The 19,582-nt window shown below is 47.1% G+C and overlaps 1 protein-coding gene across 15 annotated transcripts in view; it reads left to right on the forward strand.

Annotated features, from left to right (window-relative positions):
* LOC123992868 (histone-lysine N-methyltransferase MECOM-like) overlaps positions 1-19,582 on the forward strand; it is a 224,613-nt gene that overhangs the window by 192,058 nt on the left and 12,973 nt on the right. For 2 of the 15 annotated variants that reach the window (XM_046294448.1, XM_046294462.1), the window contains 7 exons: positions 5,648-5,750; positions 5,938-6,193; positions 6,550-6,721; positions 7,091-7,271; positions 16,426-17,848; positions 17,972-18,062; positions 18,976-19,002. In XM_046294448.1, the coding sequence (XP_046150404.1) occupies positions 5,648-5,750; positions 5,938-6,193; positions 6,550-6,721; positions 7,091-7,271; positions 16,426-17,848; positions 17,972-18,062; positions 18,976-19,002 (2,253 nt within the window). The remainder of the gene's footprint in view (positions 1-5,647; positions 5,751-5,937; positions 6,194-6,549; positions 6,722-7,090; positions 7,272-16,425; positions 17,849-17,971; positions 18,063-18,975; positions 19,003-19,582) is intronic. The other 13 variants (XM_046294449.1, XM_046294452.1, XM_046294450.1 and 10 more) reach the window with 13 other exon arrangements.

Genomic DNA, 19,582 nt, shown 5'->3' on the forward strand with positions numbered 1-19,582 from the left:
TGGTTATTTCATTCTCCAAGTGGTTATTTCATTCTCCAAATGATTTAGATACAGTTTATTTTGAGAGGAAGCCAACTTTAGATTTTTATTTCCAACTGTAGTATAATGAATCTTAATTGTCACTATATTCCCTACGTATGCCCCCTATATAAAGCATGACACAATCAATCCCAGTAGTGCACTATATAGGGAATAGGGTGCCATATGAGGCATAATCGATGTGATGCAGTGTTTAACGTAGCCTTCTGGCCCTCTCTCTGAGGTGTGACTGACTGTCATCACTGTGGTTCTGCTCGGGTGGCTGTCTAAGCCTGGCCGGGGTCATGGACAAGGCTGTGATGAGATTATTGTTAGGTACCACACACTGTCACAACACAGTCTTCACGTCTTCCGGACACCCCTCATGTTTTTCATAACACACAGTAACGTCTCACAAAGCCTGTCTAGGCGTAAATTGCATGTGTAAGGTTGGATGTCTCTCGACAACTACTGTGACAACTACCGCTCTGATTATTATTATTTGACCATGCTGGTCATTTATGAACATTTGAACATCTTGGCCATGTTCTGTTATAATCTCCACCCGGCACAGCCAGAAGAGGACTGGCCACCCCTCATAGCCTGGTTCCTTTCTAGGGAGTTTTTCCTAGCCACCGTGCTTCTACACCTGCATTGCTTGCTGTTTGGGGTTTTAGGCTGGGTTTCTGTACAGCACTTTGAGATATCAGCTGATGTACGAAGGGCTATTTAAATACATTTGATTTGATATCTGGAAGGTCCGTCAGTTATGTCTGTTTCTATCAGAGTATGAATGTGTGTGTGTGTATGTCTGTGTATATGTGTGTGCCTCTATGCGTGCTCTGTTTAGGATCGGGCCCTTTATCAGGACTATGTGAATGTTCATTGCGCTTCTGATGGCTCCCCGTGCTCCTCATCCTAAAGCTGGAAGTGAGAAATGTAATGTCCCTTACCTGCTTCCAATAGGTTTTACAGCTGCTGAGAAGTGCTGACTGTAAAGCCTGCCTGAAACCACATATTACACCCTCTTACACAATCAGTCCCACAATGTGGACTAACCTGGCTTCAATCCTCTTATTTCTGACCTAGTCCTGTTTATAATAAAACTTTATGTCCAACCTCAAGAGGGTGAGGAAAGTAAAGGAGTGGAAGAGGGGAGTGGAGGAAGGGAGGAGAGAGAAGAAAGAGAGCTAGAGGAACAGTCAGGGGTTCCTACTCGTGTGTGTGTGTGTGTGTGTGTGTGTGTGTGTGTGTGTGTGTGTGTGTGTGTGTGTGTGTGTGTGTGTGTGTGTGTGTGTGTGTGTGTGTGTGTGTGTGTGTGTGTGTGTGTGTGTGTGTGTGTGTGTGTGTGTGTGTGTGTGTGTGTGTGTGTGTGTGTGTGTGTGTCCGGCGTAGAGAATAGCAAGGCTTGCGTAGTGCTGCAGCAGTATGGCGTGTGTGATCATGTCTTAGCTGTAGGGTTTAAGAGCTGGTCAGAGTTAGCTAAGTATGAACATGTGTTGCATGATATTTTAAACTGTGTTATTACCGATAACACTAACTATTCATCAACGCTCTGCAATGCAGCCGGTGACTATTGGGTCTCATACAATCAAGGACCTGAGATCAATAATCTGGGAGTGAAAACTGTTTTTTAGCACTACAACTTCTCTCTGGTTAGACTCACTTGTGTTCATCACTGAGCATTGTACTAAGTTCAGACATGACGTATATTTAGCATGGAGATGTCTTAACTATATCCCACACAGACAGTAGCCTACATTGGACAGGCTGAAGTGTAAATGGATTAGCGGTGTAATTCTCATGATCTGACGAGCGACTAAAAGCTCTTTCATTAGACTGTGGCTGGATATGATGGCTAAGCACGTTAGCCATATTGATTCTCCCACGCCGCACAAAGAGACATGAAGTAGATGAATTGACTGTGTTAATGTGTGAAAGGTTCTGTGATCACATAAATAGACTGGAACGCTCAGTGTCTTAGTGTGGGAGTGCTGATCTAGGATCACTTTTGTCTTTTGGATCATAATGAATATGATTATATGGACAGGGAGGAACTGATCCTAGATCAGGACACATATTTACTAAGTGTCTCAGAGTAGGAGTGCTGATCTAGATTCAGTTTTCTATTTTGCATCACAATGAATTTCAATGACACTACCTGACCAAAAGTATGTGGACACGTGCTCGTTGATCATCTTATTCCAAAATCATGGGCATTAGTATGGACTTGGTCCCCCCCTTTGCTGGTATAACAGCCTCCACTCTTCTGGGAAGGCTTTCCACTAGATGTTGGAACATTGCTGCAGGGACTTGCTTCCATTCAGCCACAAGAGCATTAGTGAGGTCAGGCACTGATGTTGGGCGATTAGGCCTGGCTCGCAATCGGCTTTCCTATTCAGCGCAAAGTTGTTCGGTGGGGTTGAAGTCAGGGCTCTGTGCAGGCCAGTCAAGTTCTTCCACACCAATCTTGACAAACACATTCTCTATGGACCTTGCTTTGTGCACGGGGGGCATTGTCGTGCTGAAACAGGAAAGGGCCTTCCCCAAACTGTTGCCACAAAGTTGGAAGCATAGAATCGTCTAGAATGTCATTGTATGCTGTAGAGTTAAGATTTCTCTACACTGGAACTAAGGGGCCTAGCCCAAACCATTAAAAACAGCCCAAGAACATTATTTGTCCTCCACCAAACTTTACAGTTGGCACTATGTATTCGGGCAGGTTGCGTTATCCTGGCATTCGCCAAACCGAAATTCGTCCGTCAGACTGCGTGAAGCGTGATTCATCACTCCAGAGAACGAGTTTCCACTGCTCCAGTGCAAAGGCGGAGAGCTTTACACCACTCCAGCACACACTTGACATTGCACATTGCACATGGTGATCTTAGGCTTGTGTGTGCCTGCTCAGACATGGAAGCCCATTGTGTGAAGAAAAACAGTTATTGTGCTGATGTTGCTTCCAGAGTTAGTTTGTAACTCGGTAGTGAGTGTTGCAATGGTGGACAGACGATTTTTATACACTTCAGCATACGGCAGTCCCGTTCTGTGAGCCACTTTGTGGCTGAGCTGTTGTTTCTTCCCAAACGTTTCCACTTCACAATAACACCACTTACAGTTGACTGGGGCAACTCTAGCGGGGCAGAAATGTAATGAACTGACTTGTTGGAAAGGTGTCATCCTATGACGGTACCATGTGGAAAGTCACAGAGCTTTTCAGTAGGGTCATTCTGCTGCCAATGTTTGTCTATGGAGGTTGCATGGCTGTGTGCTCGATTTTATACACCTGTCAGCAACGGGTATGACTGAAATAGCCGAATCCACTAATTTGAAGAGATGTCCACATAATTTTGTATATATAGTGTATAAACAGAGGGAGGACCTGATCCTAGATCAGCACTCTGGCTGGTGGCTGGCATACCTGCTCAATGACCTCTCTGAGAGGAAGGATGTTGGAGGAACAAAGAGGGTGTGTCAGTGTTCCGAGGAAAATCGGATTCTTTGTTTGCACTGGTGACTAATGATGTCAAGGTAACCAACTTCTCCAAGATAACAGCCTCTGATATGTCTGAGGTTATGACCTCTACAAGAAACAGAGGATAGGGAGAGAGAGAGAGAGAGAGGGAGAGTGTATTGTGTGTGTGTGCGTGTGCATGCATGTGTCTGCTCTTGTGTTTGTTTATGTGTGTGTATAGGTACCTATCCTCAGTGCCTCCTTGTGTTTAATGTTAGCCCAATACCCAGGGGCTCTGGGGGTCAAGGCATGGGGCTCTAAAGGTCAAGGCTTGGGGCTCTGGAGGTCAAGGCTTGGGGCTCTAGAGGTCAAGGCTTGGGGCTCTGGAGGTCAAGGCTTGGGGCTCTAGAGGTCAAGGCTTGGGGCTCTGGAGGTCATGGCTTGGGGCTCTAGAGGTCAAGGCTTGGGGCTCTGGAGGTCAATGCTTGGGGCTGTCTCCCCTCAGTGTTTCTCTTTAAGTCCAAAGGTGTGGCTGGCTGGCCTTCACAATGTGAACTCAAACACCACTGTTCTTATCTAGCTGTTATTTCTAGCCAGTGTCCATTTACAGCCCCAGACTAGGCTTCTCTCACTCTGTGTCAGCCTGCCCTTATAGGGGCAACTCATAAGGTTTTTTGAGAGGAGTTGGAGGCCTCTACAGTGTAGAAACATACAACCAGTGTGTGTGTTTGTGTGTTTGTTTGTGTGTGTATGTGTGTGTGTGTGTGTGTGCTAGCTTGCGTGTGTGTGTGTTTCGGGGTGTACAGTATGTTTGTTTGTGTGTGTTTGAGTGTTTGCCTGTGGTGGCCCACAGGGAAGGGGTGTTGCTGAGGGGATTTCCCCCATGTTGGCATTCACTGCAGTGCTTGTGTGCCAGATTGTACACAATCTGCACAAGTGCAGAGATACTAGCTACAGTATCTTCAACTCGCTCCCCGCTGCCACTGCCACATTCTGCCCCATGTGCCACGGTCCACTAGAAGCTGTACCCTGATCCTAGTAACTCCTTGTTACTCATTGTCACGCAAGACAGCATAAACACACCCTTGATAGCTTCTCAAAGAGTCACCCTTAAAGACCCGATCAGTCTCTGAGGGCAGAATCCCTGCAGCCCTACACAGCTGTTTGAACTGCTCTGTTATTGTTCCCAACCCTCAATATTATTGTGTCCTGTTGGTGTGAGGGCTAAAGTCCTGGAAAGAGAGCTGTCGACCGCACTAGACCGACAGGAAGGAGCTGGGAGGGAGGTGAGGGGGTGAGAGGTGGGTCTATACAGGCGAGGGGGGCACCTGAGAGAGCTAGCTGTGTTCTCATGGCTGGCTCGGCTATCGGGACCCTCTCAGTTCCCTGCATTCTCCTCCTGAACAATGGGGTCGAGGCTGGCTCCCCTCTGACCATGCCTCTTGGTCCTCGCCCTCGCTGCCGCCGCGCCGCACTGATGTCATGGCGAGCTAGGTACGTTATCTCTCAGGGCCAGTGTCCCTGTGACCCGCGCCTTTCCCAGAAGACTCCCCTGTCACATTTCTAATAATCCCCCCTCGTCCCAGTCCCCCCGTCCAAATGTCACCACGGTGCTGTAAGGGAAGTTAATAAGTTAAACCTTCAAGGCGTGCCAAAAATAACGCCATCTGTGATTGTTTGGCAGGGCATCCATTGTGTTCATATGGGAAGTCCCAGAGATCCCAGGGTCTCTCAGATGACCCATTCACTATACACCTTGGAGTCTGTGGATTGTGTGTGTAGTGTGTAGTAGTGTGTGTGAATGTGTGGTTGTGTATGGTGTAGCTTGTATATGCTGTGCATGGAAGTGTTTGCCTGTGAATGTACTGTATATATGTAGCTCCACGGGTAGTCATGTGACCTTTAGTACATCTTTTCTGTCACTCAATGCACTAGGACCATGAGGAAGTGGAGGAATATGTTAGGTGTGTGTGTGTGTTGTGTGTGTGAGTGAGTGTTTATTTGTGTTGAGTCAAAGTGTGTTCGCTTTCTGCATCGGTGTGTTTTTGTTTCAGTAAAGTGGATGTGAGCGTGTTATATGGTGTTGGTGGACAAGGTTTTGTGTGTGTGTGTGTGTGTGTATTCATGTATGTGTGTATATGCTGTTTAAATCTGTGTGTGTGTGTGTGTGTTTTGCAGATCTTCTACAGAGTGACTCAAGAGATCCAACCAGGCGAGGAGCTGCTTTTGTTCATGAAGGCAGAGCAGTATTCATGTGACAACATGGCTCCTGATATGCACGGTCAGTTCACACACACACACACACACACACACACACACACACACACACACACACACACACACACACACACACACACACACACACACACACACACACACACACACACACACACACACACACACACACACACACACACACACACACACACACACCTAACATATTCCTCCCCTTCCTTCCCCCTGTCCAGAGGAGAGACAGTATCGCTGTGAGGATTGTGACCAGCTCTTTGAGTCTGTCTCTGAGCTACTGGACCACCAGAAGGTTCCATGTGGGACGCCCCCCTCAGCCTTCCTGGGGAACCCTGGAGGGGACAGTAGTGACCTGGAGGGCCCTGAGGGCCTGGAACCCCACGATCTGCACCTGTCTCACAGCCTCAGCCACCACGACCACAACGGTCCCCAGGAGTGTAAAGAGTGTGACCAGGTGTTCCCTGACCTCCAGAGGTAAGAAGGTGTCCTCCTTCCCCCTTGTTGATAGGACCAGGAAAACTCAGGCCCCCTCAGCTCAGAACCCCACTATGTCACTCAACCTGCACTCCCTCACATGCCTGATGATGGCTACGTATCAACTGCACATCAACCTGAATCTATAGTTGTCTTGATGATAATATTGTAGTGAACGGTGACAGTGTCATTTGAACTATTGTTGATCCTGGGCAAGGTCTTTGTTTGCACACATCGTTCATTTTACTCCCAAATCCAACCTACATCATTGGGTTGTTTTTAGTTGAGAGGCTAGTGATGCAGTGTTGTAATAATGTTGTTGTGTCTGTCTGTCTGACCGCCCGTCTCTCCTGCAGCCTGGAAGCTCACTCTCTGTCTCACTCAGAGGAGAGGGATTACAAGTGTGACCAGTGCCCCAAGGCCTTCAACTGGAAATCCAACCTGATTCGTCATCAGATGTCACATGACAGTGGCAAGCACTACGAATGTGAAAACTGCACAAAGGTACAGTCATGTACCTGCTCAAAGGTACAGTTGTGTTTGGGTGGGGTAGGTGGGTGTGGGTTCATGTGTATGTTACTAGAGCATGACTCTCCAACCCTGTTCCTGAAGCACGACAGTACGTTTTCCCTCTAACCTTAATGTAGCGCACCTGATTGTAATAATTAACTGGTTGATAAACTGAATCAGGTTAGGTACTACTAGGGTTGGAGCAGAAACCTACAGGAGGGTGGATCTCCAGGACCACGGATCGAGTGCCCTGTATTAGATTATATGTTGAATGTGTGATCAAGTGTGTGCATGCAGCTCCTACATGTACCGCATCCATAGTCGCAGATGAGTGACCCCCCCCCCCCCCCCCCCCCCCCCCCATGTGTCCCTTCGTCCCCCCCCCAGCAGGTGTTCACAGACCCCAGTAACCTGCAGAGGCACATCCGCTCGCAGCACGTGGGGGCGCGGGCTCACGCCTGTCCCGATTGCGGGAAGACCTTTGCCACGTCCTCTGGCCTGAAGCAGCACAAGCACATCCACAGCAGTGTCAAGCCCTTCATATGTAAGTCACTCAGACCCTTCATATGTAAGTCTGCACGCTTTTTCCACATATTCTACGAGCTTGTTGGAACTCATTTAGAAAAATCGCTAAAACACCCCTTCTCTTATGTTCTTACCTGGTCATAATACCAGTTGACATGTTAGTTACATGATAGATTATAAAGCAGTACCATACCGACTTTGATCCTCTAATTGTTTTTAAAAGGAATTTCACTTGAAAACCATTTCTTCATATATGCTTCATTAGTCCACTTTGTATACAGTCCAAGAAAATATTCAAGTTTTGAAGACATGTTGCTTCCATTTTCCTGAAGCCCAAAATCAAGCAAGAGCATAACATCTCATTAGGATTCATTTTGCATAACCATGAGACTTTTCCAGGAAGTAAACACAGGTATTCTATTATAATAGCTATGAGGCTTGTACATACAGTACCAGTCAGAAGTTTGGACACACCTACTCAATCAAGGGTTTTTCTTTATTTTTACTATTTTCTATATTGTAGAATAATAGAGAACACATCAACACAATGAAATAACACATAAGGAATCATGTAGGAATCAAAAAAATGTTAAACAAATCAAAATATATGTTATGTTTTAGATTCTTCAAAGTAGACACCCTTCGCCTTGACGACAGCTTTGCACACACTTGGCATTCTCTCAACCAGCTTCACCTGGAATGCTTTTCCAACTTATTTGCTGCTTTTCCTATACTCTGTGGTCCAACTCATCTCAATTGGGTTGAGGCCAGGTGATTGTGGAGGCCTGATCATCTGATGCAGCACTCCCCACTCTCCTTCTTGGTCAAATAGCCCTTACACAGCCTGGAGGTGTGTTGGGTCATTGTCCTGTTGAAAAACAAATGATCGTCCCACTAAGCTGACAAGGTACAAATCTGTCGTTCTGCCCCTGAACAGGCAGTTAACCCACTGTTCCTAGGCCGTCATTGAAAATAATAATTTGTTCTTAACTGACTTGCCTAGTTAAATAAAGGTTTAAAAAAAATACACAAACCAGATGGATGGCGTATTGCTGCAGAATGCTGTGGTACCATGCTGGTTAAGTGTGCCTTGAATTCTAAATTAATCACATACAGTGTCACCAACAAAGCACCTCCACACCATCACACCTCCTCCATGCTTCACGGTGGGAACCACACAAACGGAGATCATCCGTTCACCTAGTCTGTGTCTCACAAAGACACGGCGGTCGGAACCAAAAATCTCAAATTTGGACTCATCAGACCAAGGACAGATCTCCACTGGTCTAATGTCCATTGCTCGTGTTTCTTGGCCCAAACATGTCTAGTAGTGGTTTCTTTGCAGCAATTCGACCATGAAAGCCTGATTCACGCAGTCTCCTCTGAACAGTTGATGATGATATGTTCTGTTACTTGAACTCTGTGAAGCATTTATTTGCGCTGCAATCTGAGGTTCAATGAACTGTAATGAACGTATCCTCTGCAGCAGAGGTAACACAGGGTCTTCTTTTCCTGCGGCGGTCCTTTTGAGAGCCAGTTTCATCACAGAGCTTGATGGTTTGTGCGACTACACTTGAATAAACTTTCAAAGTTCTTGAAACTTTCCGTATTGACTGACATTCATGTTGAAAAGTAATGATGGACTGTCGTCTCTCTTTGCTTATTTGAGCTGTTCTTGCCATAATATGGACTTGATATTTTATCAAATAGGGTTATCTTCTGTATTTCACCCCTACCTTGTCACAACACAACTGATAACGCATTAATTAATTCCACAAATGAACTTTTAACAAGGCACACCTTGAAATGCATTCAAGGTGACTACCTCATGAAGCTGGTTGAGAAAATGGCAAGAGTGTGTAAAGCTGTCATCAAGGCAAAGGTGGCTACTTCGAAAAATCTCAAATATATAATATATTTAGATTTGTTTAACCCTTTTTTTGGTTCCTTCATGATTCCATATGTGTCTTTTCATAGTGTTGATGTCTTCTCTATTATTCTACAATATAGAAATGAGTAAAAATAAAGAAAAACCCTTGAATGAGTAGATGTGTCTAAACTTTTGACTGGTACTGTATAAGTGCAATTTAATTGCAATATAATATTTTAAAACCAGATTAACGGTACACTGATGAGAAAAATATGAACAAGTGGTTTTAGGGTGAAATGCCCCTTTAAATATCAGTCCTTTAAGTCATAAAAAACTCCAATCAGTAACACTTTAATATTAATTAATATTATTTGGTATTATTTATTATCTATCAATTTTGAATATCATTGAATATAATATGTTGTGATAGTAGGATTATTGTATACATGTATGATATTTTGAATGGTACTGACTTCATTTTGAAAGTGTCATGTTGATTGTGGTAATATGTACATACTCTATCTATAAGGAGACCATAACATTTTTCATTCCACAGGAATTGTAGTCACAGGCGAGTGCTATTTCTGTTAAAAGTTTAACAAAAGCAGTACGTGTCCCATTCCCTCATCTCAGCAACCACACACCATGCTGACCCAGTGACCCCTAGCAATGACCTCACACTATGACCTCACGTTTTAACCCTACTGTTGTCCCACACATTGACCTGTTCAACCAGCCGTGACCTCCCCCCGGTTGACCCCAGAGCTCCTATCTTTGACCCCACTCTCTCTCACACTCCCTGTAAATGCCAACCCCTGTGGTCTAATATCACAACCATAACCACAACCACAACACATATTGACCAGACCCCAGTTTTGCTTTTCAGAGAAAACCTATTTTCAGAGTTTTTCCTTGTTAGCTGAAGTAGTCAGGACAATTTCCTGGCCCTAATAATGATTTCTCAATCTTTCACCTCACACACCAAAGCACAATGACCTTCACCCTTTGACCCCAGCTCCGTGACCCCGCACGGTGACGCCACACACAGGGCAGAAGGGCTGTGTCCGCCTGCGGACCCCCATCTCCCCCCTCCCTTGCCTCCCCCTCCAAACGCACCATTCCACACAAATAGCAACCACATGTCACCTCCACTGTGCTCCAAATGGGAGTCCATTTGCAGTAATCAGTTGAAAATATGCAGGTTTAAAAACAGCTAAAGACTGTGAAAAAAGACAGAACACCCTCTGCCCTGACAGATGTGTTAGAGACCATGTGTGTGTCCGTCCTCCGTGTTTGTTTGCCTGTGTGAACAACATGTCGGTCAGCGTACTGTATTGTATACGCGTGTGTGTGTGTCCATGTTTGTGTGTCCATGTGATGTGTGTGTGTCAATGTGTTTGTCTGTGTGCGTGTGTGTGTCCACGTACATGCTTGCTTGTGTCCATGCCTATGTGGGTGTGCATGCATGTGTGTGTGTGTGTGTGTGTGTGTGTGTGTGTGTGTGTGTGTGTGTGTGTGTGTGTGTGTGTGTGTGTGTGTGTGTGTGTGTGTGTGTGTGTGTGTGTGTGTGTGTGTGTGTGTGTGTGTGTGTGTGTGTGTGTGTGTGTGTGTGTGTGTGTGTACCAAGGTGGAAAGCCTATGCTGGTGGCTTTCTGTAGACCACTCTGGCCATAATCATTCATTCAGACACTGGGGCTGTCTTACTCAAAGCTGCTCTTCACAGGAATGTGTTTATAATATTTAGTTACAGTTTATGGTGAGCTGACAAAACACACGTGTGGAGTGGATCAGGTCCCTCACACCCTGTGTGTCATGTGTGTCTGTTGTAAGTCTGTAAATGTCAGGAGTGTGTGATTTACAGCCACTGTTTCTACTCGTTCTACAACAGAGAGGAAACGGTTAACAACACCCACGTTAGCCAACGAGCCTCAGGCGCATCAAATATTTACGCCTAGACTCAACATCTCTTGATCAATTACGACGTTGACTCCTTCAAAGACTTAATCATTCATTTTGAGATCTTTGCCCTGGATTCGAAGAACATGAATTATAACAGCAAGGTATGCACGTCATTGTCTTACCCAAGATTCCCAATTCATTTCTATACCACCATATGAAAAACAATCACCTTTAGACGACATACTGTATGATGAGTAAATATTTGAATCAATATAGTTATAAAATATATATATATATAAAAGTAACACAAGAAAATTACACAACAATAACAATGCTATATACAGGGGCTAACGGTACCGAGTCAATGTGCGGAGGTACAGGTTAGTCGAGGTCATTTGTAAAGTGACTATGCCTAGATAATAAACAGCGAGTAGCAGCATTGTAAAAACAAATGGGTAGGAGGGTAGGGTGGGGTGGGGTGGGGAGGGTCAATGTAAAAAGTCAGGGTGGCCATTTGTTCAGTTGTTCAGCAGTCTTATGGCTTAGGGGTAGAAGCTGTTAAGGAGCCTTTTGGTCCTAGACTTGGCGCTCCGGTACCTCTTGACTTGCGGTAGCAGAGAGAACAGTCTATGACTGACACCGCCTATTATATTGGTCCTGGATGTCAGGAAGCTTGGCCCCAGTGATGCACTGGGCCTTACGGCTTACGGTCGGATGCCAAGCAGTTGCCATACCACATGGTGATGCAAATGGTCAGGAGGCTCTCTGTGGTGCAGCTGTAGAACTTTCTGAGGATCTGGGGACCCATGCCAAATCTTTTCAGTCTCCTGAGGGGGAAAAGATGTTGTTGTGCCTTCTTCACAACTGTCTTGGTATGTTAGGACCATGATAGTTCGTTGGTGATGTGTACACTAAGGAACTTGAAACTCTCGACCTGCTCCACTTCAGCCTCGTCGATGTTAATGGGGGCCTGTTCGGCCCTCCTTTTCCTATAGTCCACGATCAGCTCCTTTGTCTTGCTGACATTGAGGGAGAGGTCTCAGACCTCCTCCCTATAGGCTGGCTCATCGTTGTTGGTGATCAGGCCTACCACTGTTGTGTCGTCAGCAAACTTAATGATGGTGTTGGAGTCATGCTTGGCCATGCAGTTGTGAGTGAACAGGGAATACAGGATGGGACTAGGCACACACCCCTGATGGACCCCAGTGATGAGGATCAGCGTGCCAGATGTGTTGTTGCATGCTGTGACCATCAAATAAAATAAAATAAAATAAAATGTATTTATATAGCCCTTCGTACATCAGCTGATATCTCAAAGTGCTGTACAGAAACCCAGCCTAAAACCCCAAACAGCAAGCAATGCAGGTGTAGAAGCACAGTGGCTAGGAAAAACTCCCTAGAAAGGCCAAAACCTAGGAAGAAACCTAGAGAGGAACCAGCCTATGTGGGGATTATAACAGAACATGGCCAAGATGTTCAAATGTTCATAAATGACCAGCATGGTCGAATAATAATAAGGCAGAACAGTTGAAACTGGAGCAGCAGCACGGTCAGGTGGACTGGGGACAGCAAGGAGTCATCAAGTCAGGTAGTCCTGGGGCACGGTCCTAGGGCTCAGGTCCTCCGAGAGAGAGAAAGAAAGAGAGAATTAGAGAGAGCATATGTGGGGTGGCCAGTCCTCTTCTGGCTGTGCTGGGTGGAGATTATAACAGAACATGGCCAAGATGTTCAAATGTTCATAAATGACCAGCATGGTCGAATAATAATAAGGCAGAACAGTTGAAACTGGAGCAGCAGCACGGCCAGGTGGACTGGGGACAGCAAGGAGTCTTCATGTCAGGTAGTCCTGGGTCATGGTCCTAGGGCTCAGGTCCTCTGAGAGAGAGAAAGAAAGAGAGAAGGAGAGAATTAGAGAACGCACACTTAGATTCACACAGGACACCGAATAGGACAGGATAAGTACTCCAGATATAACAAACTGACTCTAGCCCCCCGACACATAAACTACTGCAGCATAAATACTGGAGGCTGAGACAGGAGGGGTCAGGAGACACTGACACCCCACCATCTGGGGGCGGCCCATCGGGAAGTCCAGGATCCAGTTGCAGAGGAATGTGTTTAGTTCCAGGGTTCTTAGCTTAGTGATGAGCTTTGTGGACACTATGGTGTTTAATGCTGAGCTGAAGTCAATGAACAGCATTCTCACATAGGTGTTCCTTTTGTCCAGGTGGGTAAGGGCAGTGTGGAGTGCGATTGAGATTGCGTCATCTGTGGATCTGTTGGGGCAGTATGTAAATTGGAGTGGGTCTAGGGTTTCCGGCATGATGGTGTTGATGTGAGCCATGACCAGCTTTTCAAATCACTTCATGGCTACCGACGTGAGTGCTACGGGGCTGTAATCATTCAGGCAGTTTACCTTCGCTTTCTTGAGCACAGGGACTATGGTGGTCTGTTTGAAACATGTAAGTATTACAGACTCGGTCAGGGAGAGGTTGTAAATGTCAGGGAAGGCACTTTCCAGTTGGTCCACGCATGCTTCAAGTACATGCCCTGGTAATCCGTCCTGTCCCGCGGCTTTGTAAATGTTGACCTGTTTAAAGGTATTGCTGACATCGGCTACAGAGAGAGTTATCACATGGTCATTCGGAACAGCTGGTGCGATCTTGCATGCTCCAGTGTTGCTTGCCTTGATGCAAGCATAAAAGGCATTTAGCTTAACTGGTAGGCTCGCGTCACTGGGCAGCTCGGGGATGGGTTTCCCTTTGTAGTCCATAATATTTTTCAAGCCCTGCCACATCCGACAAGCATCAGAGCCGGTGTAGTAGGATTCAGTCTTAGTCCTTTATTGACGCTTTGCCTGTTTGATGGTTCATCTGAGGGCATAGAGGAATGTCTTATAAGCGTCCAGATTAGTGTCCTTCTCCTTGAAAGTGGCAGCTCTAGCCTATAGCTCGTTGCGGATGTTGCCTTTAGTCCATGGTTTCTGGTTGGGAAATGTGCATATGGTCACTGTGGGGACAACATCGCCGATGCACTTATTGATGAAGCCAGTGACTGAGGTGGTATACTCCTCAATGCCATTGGGTGAATCCCGGAACATATTCCAGTCTGTGCACGAAAAACAGTCCTGTAACATAGCATCCGCATCATCTGAGTACTTCCGTATTGAGCAAGTTACTGGTAATTCCTGCCTTAGTTTTTGCTTGTAAGCAGGAATCAGGAGGATATAATTATGGTTAAATTTGCCAAATGGAGGACGAGGGAGAGCTTTGTATGCATCTCTGTGTGTCAGGTAAAGGTGGTCTAGTGTTTTTTTCTCCTCTGGCTGCACATGTGACATGCTGATAGAAATGAGGTAAAATGGATTTAATTTGTCTGCGTTAAAGTCCCCGGCCACTAAGTGCGCCACTTCTGGATAAGCATTTTCTTGTTTGCTTATGGCCTTAATCATTACGTTGAGTGCGGTCTTAGTGCTAACATCAGTTTGTGGAGGTAAATAGACGGCTATGAATAATATAGATAAGAACTCTTTTGGTAGATAGTGTGGTCTACAGATTGTCATGAGGTATTCTACCTCAGGCAAGCAATACCTTTAGTCTTCTTTAATATTAGACATCGCGCACCAGCAGTTATTGACAAATAGAAACACACCCCCGGCCCTCGTCCTACCAGACGTAGCTGCTCTGTCCTGCCGATGCATGGAGAAGCCAACTAGCTCTATCATCGTTCAGCCACGTCTCGGTGAAACATAAAATATTACCGTTTTTAATGTCCTGTTGGTAGTATAGTCTTAATCGTAGATCATCCCGTTTGTTTTCCAATGATTGCACGTTGGCCAATAATACGGAGGGAAGTGGTGGTTTACCTACTCGTCGACAGCACAGAAAATGAGCCCATAAAATGGCAGTCATCCCCTCCGGCGCCATTAATTGTGCGTCTAGCGAGTGAGAAATTATGGTTCTGTACTACTGTTGCTCATTTAATGGAAAAATTAGCAAATAGCAAATAATAGATACAAATGATATACTTACTCATTATATACTTCTGCCAGGTAAGCCTACTTTGCATTTAACATTTAATTGAGAAGGTTTTAGGGAAAGTATTTCTGTCAACCCACCAGATGGTTATCACATCAACTGGATGCACACGGAGTGATAGACAAACGTGCGAACTACATAGACAGATGGGGCGATATTGCTGGAAATTCATTGGCAGAAATTGTGTTAGGTTTGGCTTTTTAAGCAAATAGTGGCATAATGTCAATGTTGCGTTGATTAGATAGTAGCTGGGAGCTTACGGTGACTGATACTTGTGAGATTTGTTCATCACAGTTTTTGGTGAAAAATTGCATGTATTTTCAGAATTGTTTGGCAAGCTACTCATATGTGGGCTGTGGGCTGTGAGCTACTGGTAGCTGTTGGAGACCTGTTGGAGACCTGTTGGAGACCTGTTGGAGACCTGTTGGAAACCTGTTGGAGACCTGTTGGAGACCTGTTGGAAACCTGTTGGAGACCTGTTGGAGACCTGTTGGAGACCTGTTGGAGACCTTTTGGAAATCTGTTGGAGAACCCTGGTCTAGCCACTATGTCCTCTTCAACAATGTAGTCTGCCACATAGCAGGGTGGAGTCAGACAGAGAAGGGACTGTGGGACTGTGGGAAGGTTACAGTGAGCTAGCTGACAGGGACAGGGTGAGGGGGACTCGGCCAGTGGGGAGTGGGGGGTGAGGGGGGAGGTGGGCAGCGAAGGACGTGAGCCCTGTCCCTGGGAACCGGACCTGCAGGATAGGATTCATTCAACTCTGCTTCCTTCACAGGCTCAAAATAGAGCCATTGTGCCGTGTGTCTGCAAGTGAGCCTCTGTGTGTGTGTGTGTGTGTCATGTGTTATGTGATATTTTAATATCTTTGAATGTGTCTGCATATCTATGTGTGTATGTGTGCTCATGTGTGTGTTTTTGTCTATTGTGAGTTATATGAATATCTAATGTGTATGCATGTCTGTGTGCACACGTGTGTGTATGTACGTGTATGTGTGTACCTGTGTGTGTTTGCTTTACGGTCTCCTTGGAGTACAATGCCTGGAGGTGCACTGTGTTTGATGTGCAGGTGATGAGTTCCACTGACTCGGTCTCAGCCCAGAGGAACAAAGCCCCATGACAAAGACAGGATCTGATGTCTCATCTCATTCCCCCTTCACCTCACTGAAATAACATTCTCAGACTAGGACATCTTACACCCAGCTGGTGTCTTGTACTGTAGTCCACCATACTGAAATGCATGTGTAGTGTCACGACTAAAGCCTGGAGGTCTTCCTGACTACAGGATCATAGGGAAAACTCTTGGCTCTTATGGTCAGATATGTACTCTGTGTGTAGGTGATGTTGGACATGCCTATGAGTGCCCCGTGTCTGTCTCCCTCTCCCTGCAGGCGAGGTGTGCCACAAGTCCTACACGCAGTTCTCCAACCTGTGCCGCCACAAGCGCATGCACGCCGACTGCCGCACCCAGATCAAGTGTAAGGACTGTGGTCAGATGTTCAGCACCACCTCCTCCCTCAACAAGCACCGGCGCTTCTGTGAGGGCAAAAACCATTTCACGGCAGGGGGGTTGTTCGCCCATGCCCAAGGCATGTCCCTCCCCGGTGTCCCTGGTGCCATGGACAAGGCCGCTATGGGAGGGATGGGGCACAGCAGCGCCAGCCTGGCAGACTACTTTGGGAACCGGCACCACAGCGGCCTGACATTTCCGACTGCCCCTGGCTTCCCCTTCAGCTTCCCGGGTCTGTTCTCCTCTGGACTGTACCACCGACCCCCTCTCATACAGGCCACCTCCCCAGTCAGACGGCCCCTAGGTCCCGGTACGGAGCACATCAAGAGCCCCCTCCTGTCGCCTAGCCCCGGAGCCCAAGAGACCAGAGAACTGCTCAAGACCCTCCGCAAGGAGGCATTGCCCGGTAGCGAGCAGCCACAGGGAACAGAGCAGCGACAGTCCCATGGCTCCTCCTCCAAGCAGAGGCACAGCGGCGGCAAGATGAGCAGCCAATCGGAGAGCAGCGATCTGGATGACGTAAGCACTCCCAGTGGGAGCGACCTAGATACCACATCAGGCTCGGAGCTGGAGAGCGACATGGAAAGCGAAGGCCAGCGGGAGAGGGCACCCCGGGAGAACGGGAAAGGGCCCAAAAGGAAGGCGGGCAGAGGCCCCCAGAGCCCCACCACCCTGATCAGTAACCACACTAAGGAGTTCCAAGGTAGCCCCGCCTTGTTCCCTCCCTCGCTGGACGAGCACACGGCTGTCTCAGGGGCGGTCAATGACTCCATCAAGGCCATCGCCTCCATCGCTGAGAGGTACTTTGGCTCCACGGGGCTGGCGGGCCTGCAGGACAAGAAGGTAGGCACCCTGCCCTACCCCTCCATGTTCCCCCTGCCCTTCTTCCCAAACTTCTCCCCGCCCGTCTACCCCTTCCCAGAGAGAGAGCTCAGACCTCCTGGCCTAAAGGGGGAGCCCCAGTCCCCACCTGACGAACCCTCTAAGAAGCGCCAGAGCAGGACCTCTGAGTCGCCCTTTGACCTTACCACCAAGCGCAAGCAGGAGGACAAGGTCCTCGCCCCCTTCGTCCCAGTCTCCAAATCCAAACCGGAGGCCTCCTCACGTTCCACCAATCAGGACCAGCCGCTGGATCTGAGCATGGGCGGCACTAGGAACCGCAGCAGTAGCCACGCCCCCCGGGGGGAGGAATCAAAGAAGATCCACGTGTTTGGAGAAGACAAGACAGGGATGGAGCTACCTAAAGCCGACACCTCTCTGCAGCACGCCAGGCCCTCCCCCTTGTTCATGGACCCCATCTACAGGTACTGTGAATCTCTAGAACTGAACCTCAACAGTATAAATATAAAGTACATTTTTCTATATTGTTGGATGTGAATGTCTTTTTGAGTGTCGGTGTCTAAGAACTGATAGAGTTCTAATATTAGCAGGGTTGAGAAGAGGAAGATGAACGATCCGTTTGAGGCTCTGAAAGACAAGTACATGCGGCCCGCCCCCGGCTTCCTCTTCCATCCACAGGTAGGTCCTGTTCTGTTCTATCTCAGTGTTACTGTTGCTTCACAGGGACAGCCAGACCAGGGGCCCTCTTTGCTTCTGAGGCCCAGGCAGGGTGAGGCGATCTGGGGTTGGTCTGGGGGTGGTCCGAGGGGGTCTGGTTCTGATGGGGACCAGAGGCAGTGTTCAGTCTGATCCACGCTAAAGCATGTTTGGGTCTGGTCTGTCCTGTTCACAGCTATCTGAACCAGATGTGGAAGACTGAAAAGGGCACAAACTGACAAGTTCTCACATATGTGTCTTTGACTACAATATAAAAAATGATACCCTTTTAAAGATCCCGAATTGTGCCCCCAGACTGCGCTGCCTGTGATTTCTCTATCGTGTGTAGCATGACTCAGTGCGTGTGTATGCATTGACGTGCGTTGACATTCATGCTTTCGCTCTTCCCAGCAGTGAAAATTGGCCCGTAGGAAAACATTTTCTCAGGGCCTGGCGTTTTTAACTGGCCGTTTCAGGCCTGGTTTTTACTAGCCGTTTCAGGCCTGGTTTTTACTGGCTGTTTGAGTCGTCTGATTTATGCCCCCTTTCCACACTGTGAACCAGTCTCTAGCTCTGTAATGCCACATGGCCGTGGCACGTGGCTTAATGAGGTGTCCTATCAGTAGAAACAGTAACAGAGGTTAGGCCATCTTTATTACTTTATGATGTCTGGACACACAAATCAGTCCCAGAAACACTTTGGCCACAGGGTCTCTTTAAAAAAAAAGATATATTTTTACAGTTGGACATTTTCGGGTTTTGTTACCAAGTCACCTGACCCTTTGTGACATCATCACCCCCCCACCCAATGCCCATATGCGTCCAATAAAAAGCTGTTGATCCGTGGTCTACTTCCTGGTTCTGATTGCTCTTTTCCTTCTGTCCCGCCCCTCAGTTTCGTATGCCAGTTCAGAGATCCTGGGTAAGTTTCATCTACACCTACATGTCTCTGTGCTTCTGCCTCCCCTAAACCCCCAGACCCCCCCATGTCTGTATGGGTCCTCATCATAACACCCTCCATGTCACTCAGACTGCGCATGGCTCTGGCCAATCACCAGCAACTACTGACCAGGCATCAGCCATTTACAAGCCATCACTGCTTATCACTGGATTTTAGACCCGTTTTTGAAAACAACACGCTTTTCTCAGCTTGCGAGCTATACGCTTTTTCACTCATTTTAGTCAAATAATCTTGTACATGTCTGCAAATTCCCATTTAGATGAATTTACAATCACTCATTTGTCCACATGATAGGCCTGGGATTTCTAGCTGTGTTCCACACTGTACTGCTAACAGCACTGGGGGTTGTATATATATTTGCTTATTTGGAGAGTGATGCAGGGCTGTTGGAATGGGCACAGAGTGGGTAAGACAGGGGGGACTGCTCTGTATCAGCGCGAGGGTAACAGTCTCTTAGGGACCCAGGGAAGGAGGGGGAGTTCCTCCCTCCGACATCTGTTTCCAGATAAGATCAACAATTGAGAATGCATCTCACTAATTA

The sequence above is a fragment of the Oncorhynchus gorbuscha genome, linkage group LG13 (assembly GCF_021184085.1).
Source record: "Oncorhynchus gorbuscha isolate QuinsamMale2020 ecotype Even-year linkage group LG13, OgorEven_v1.0, whole genome shotgun sequence".
Lineage (NCBI taxonomy): Eukaryota > Metazoa > Chordata > Actinopteri > Salmoniformes > Salmonidae > Oncorhynchus > Oncorhynchus gorbuscha.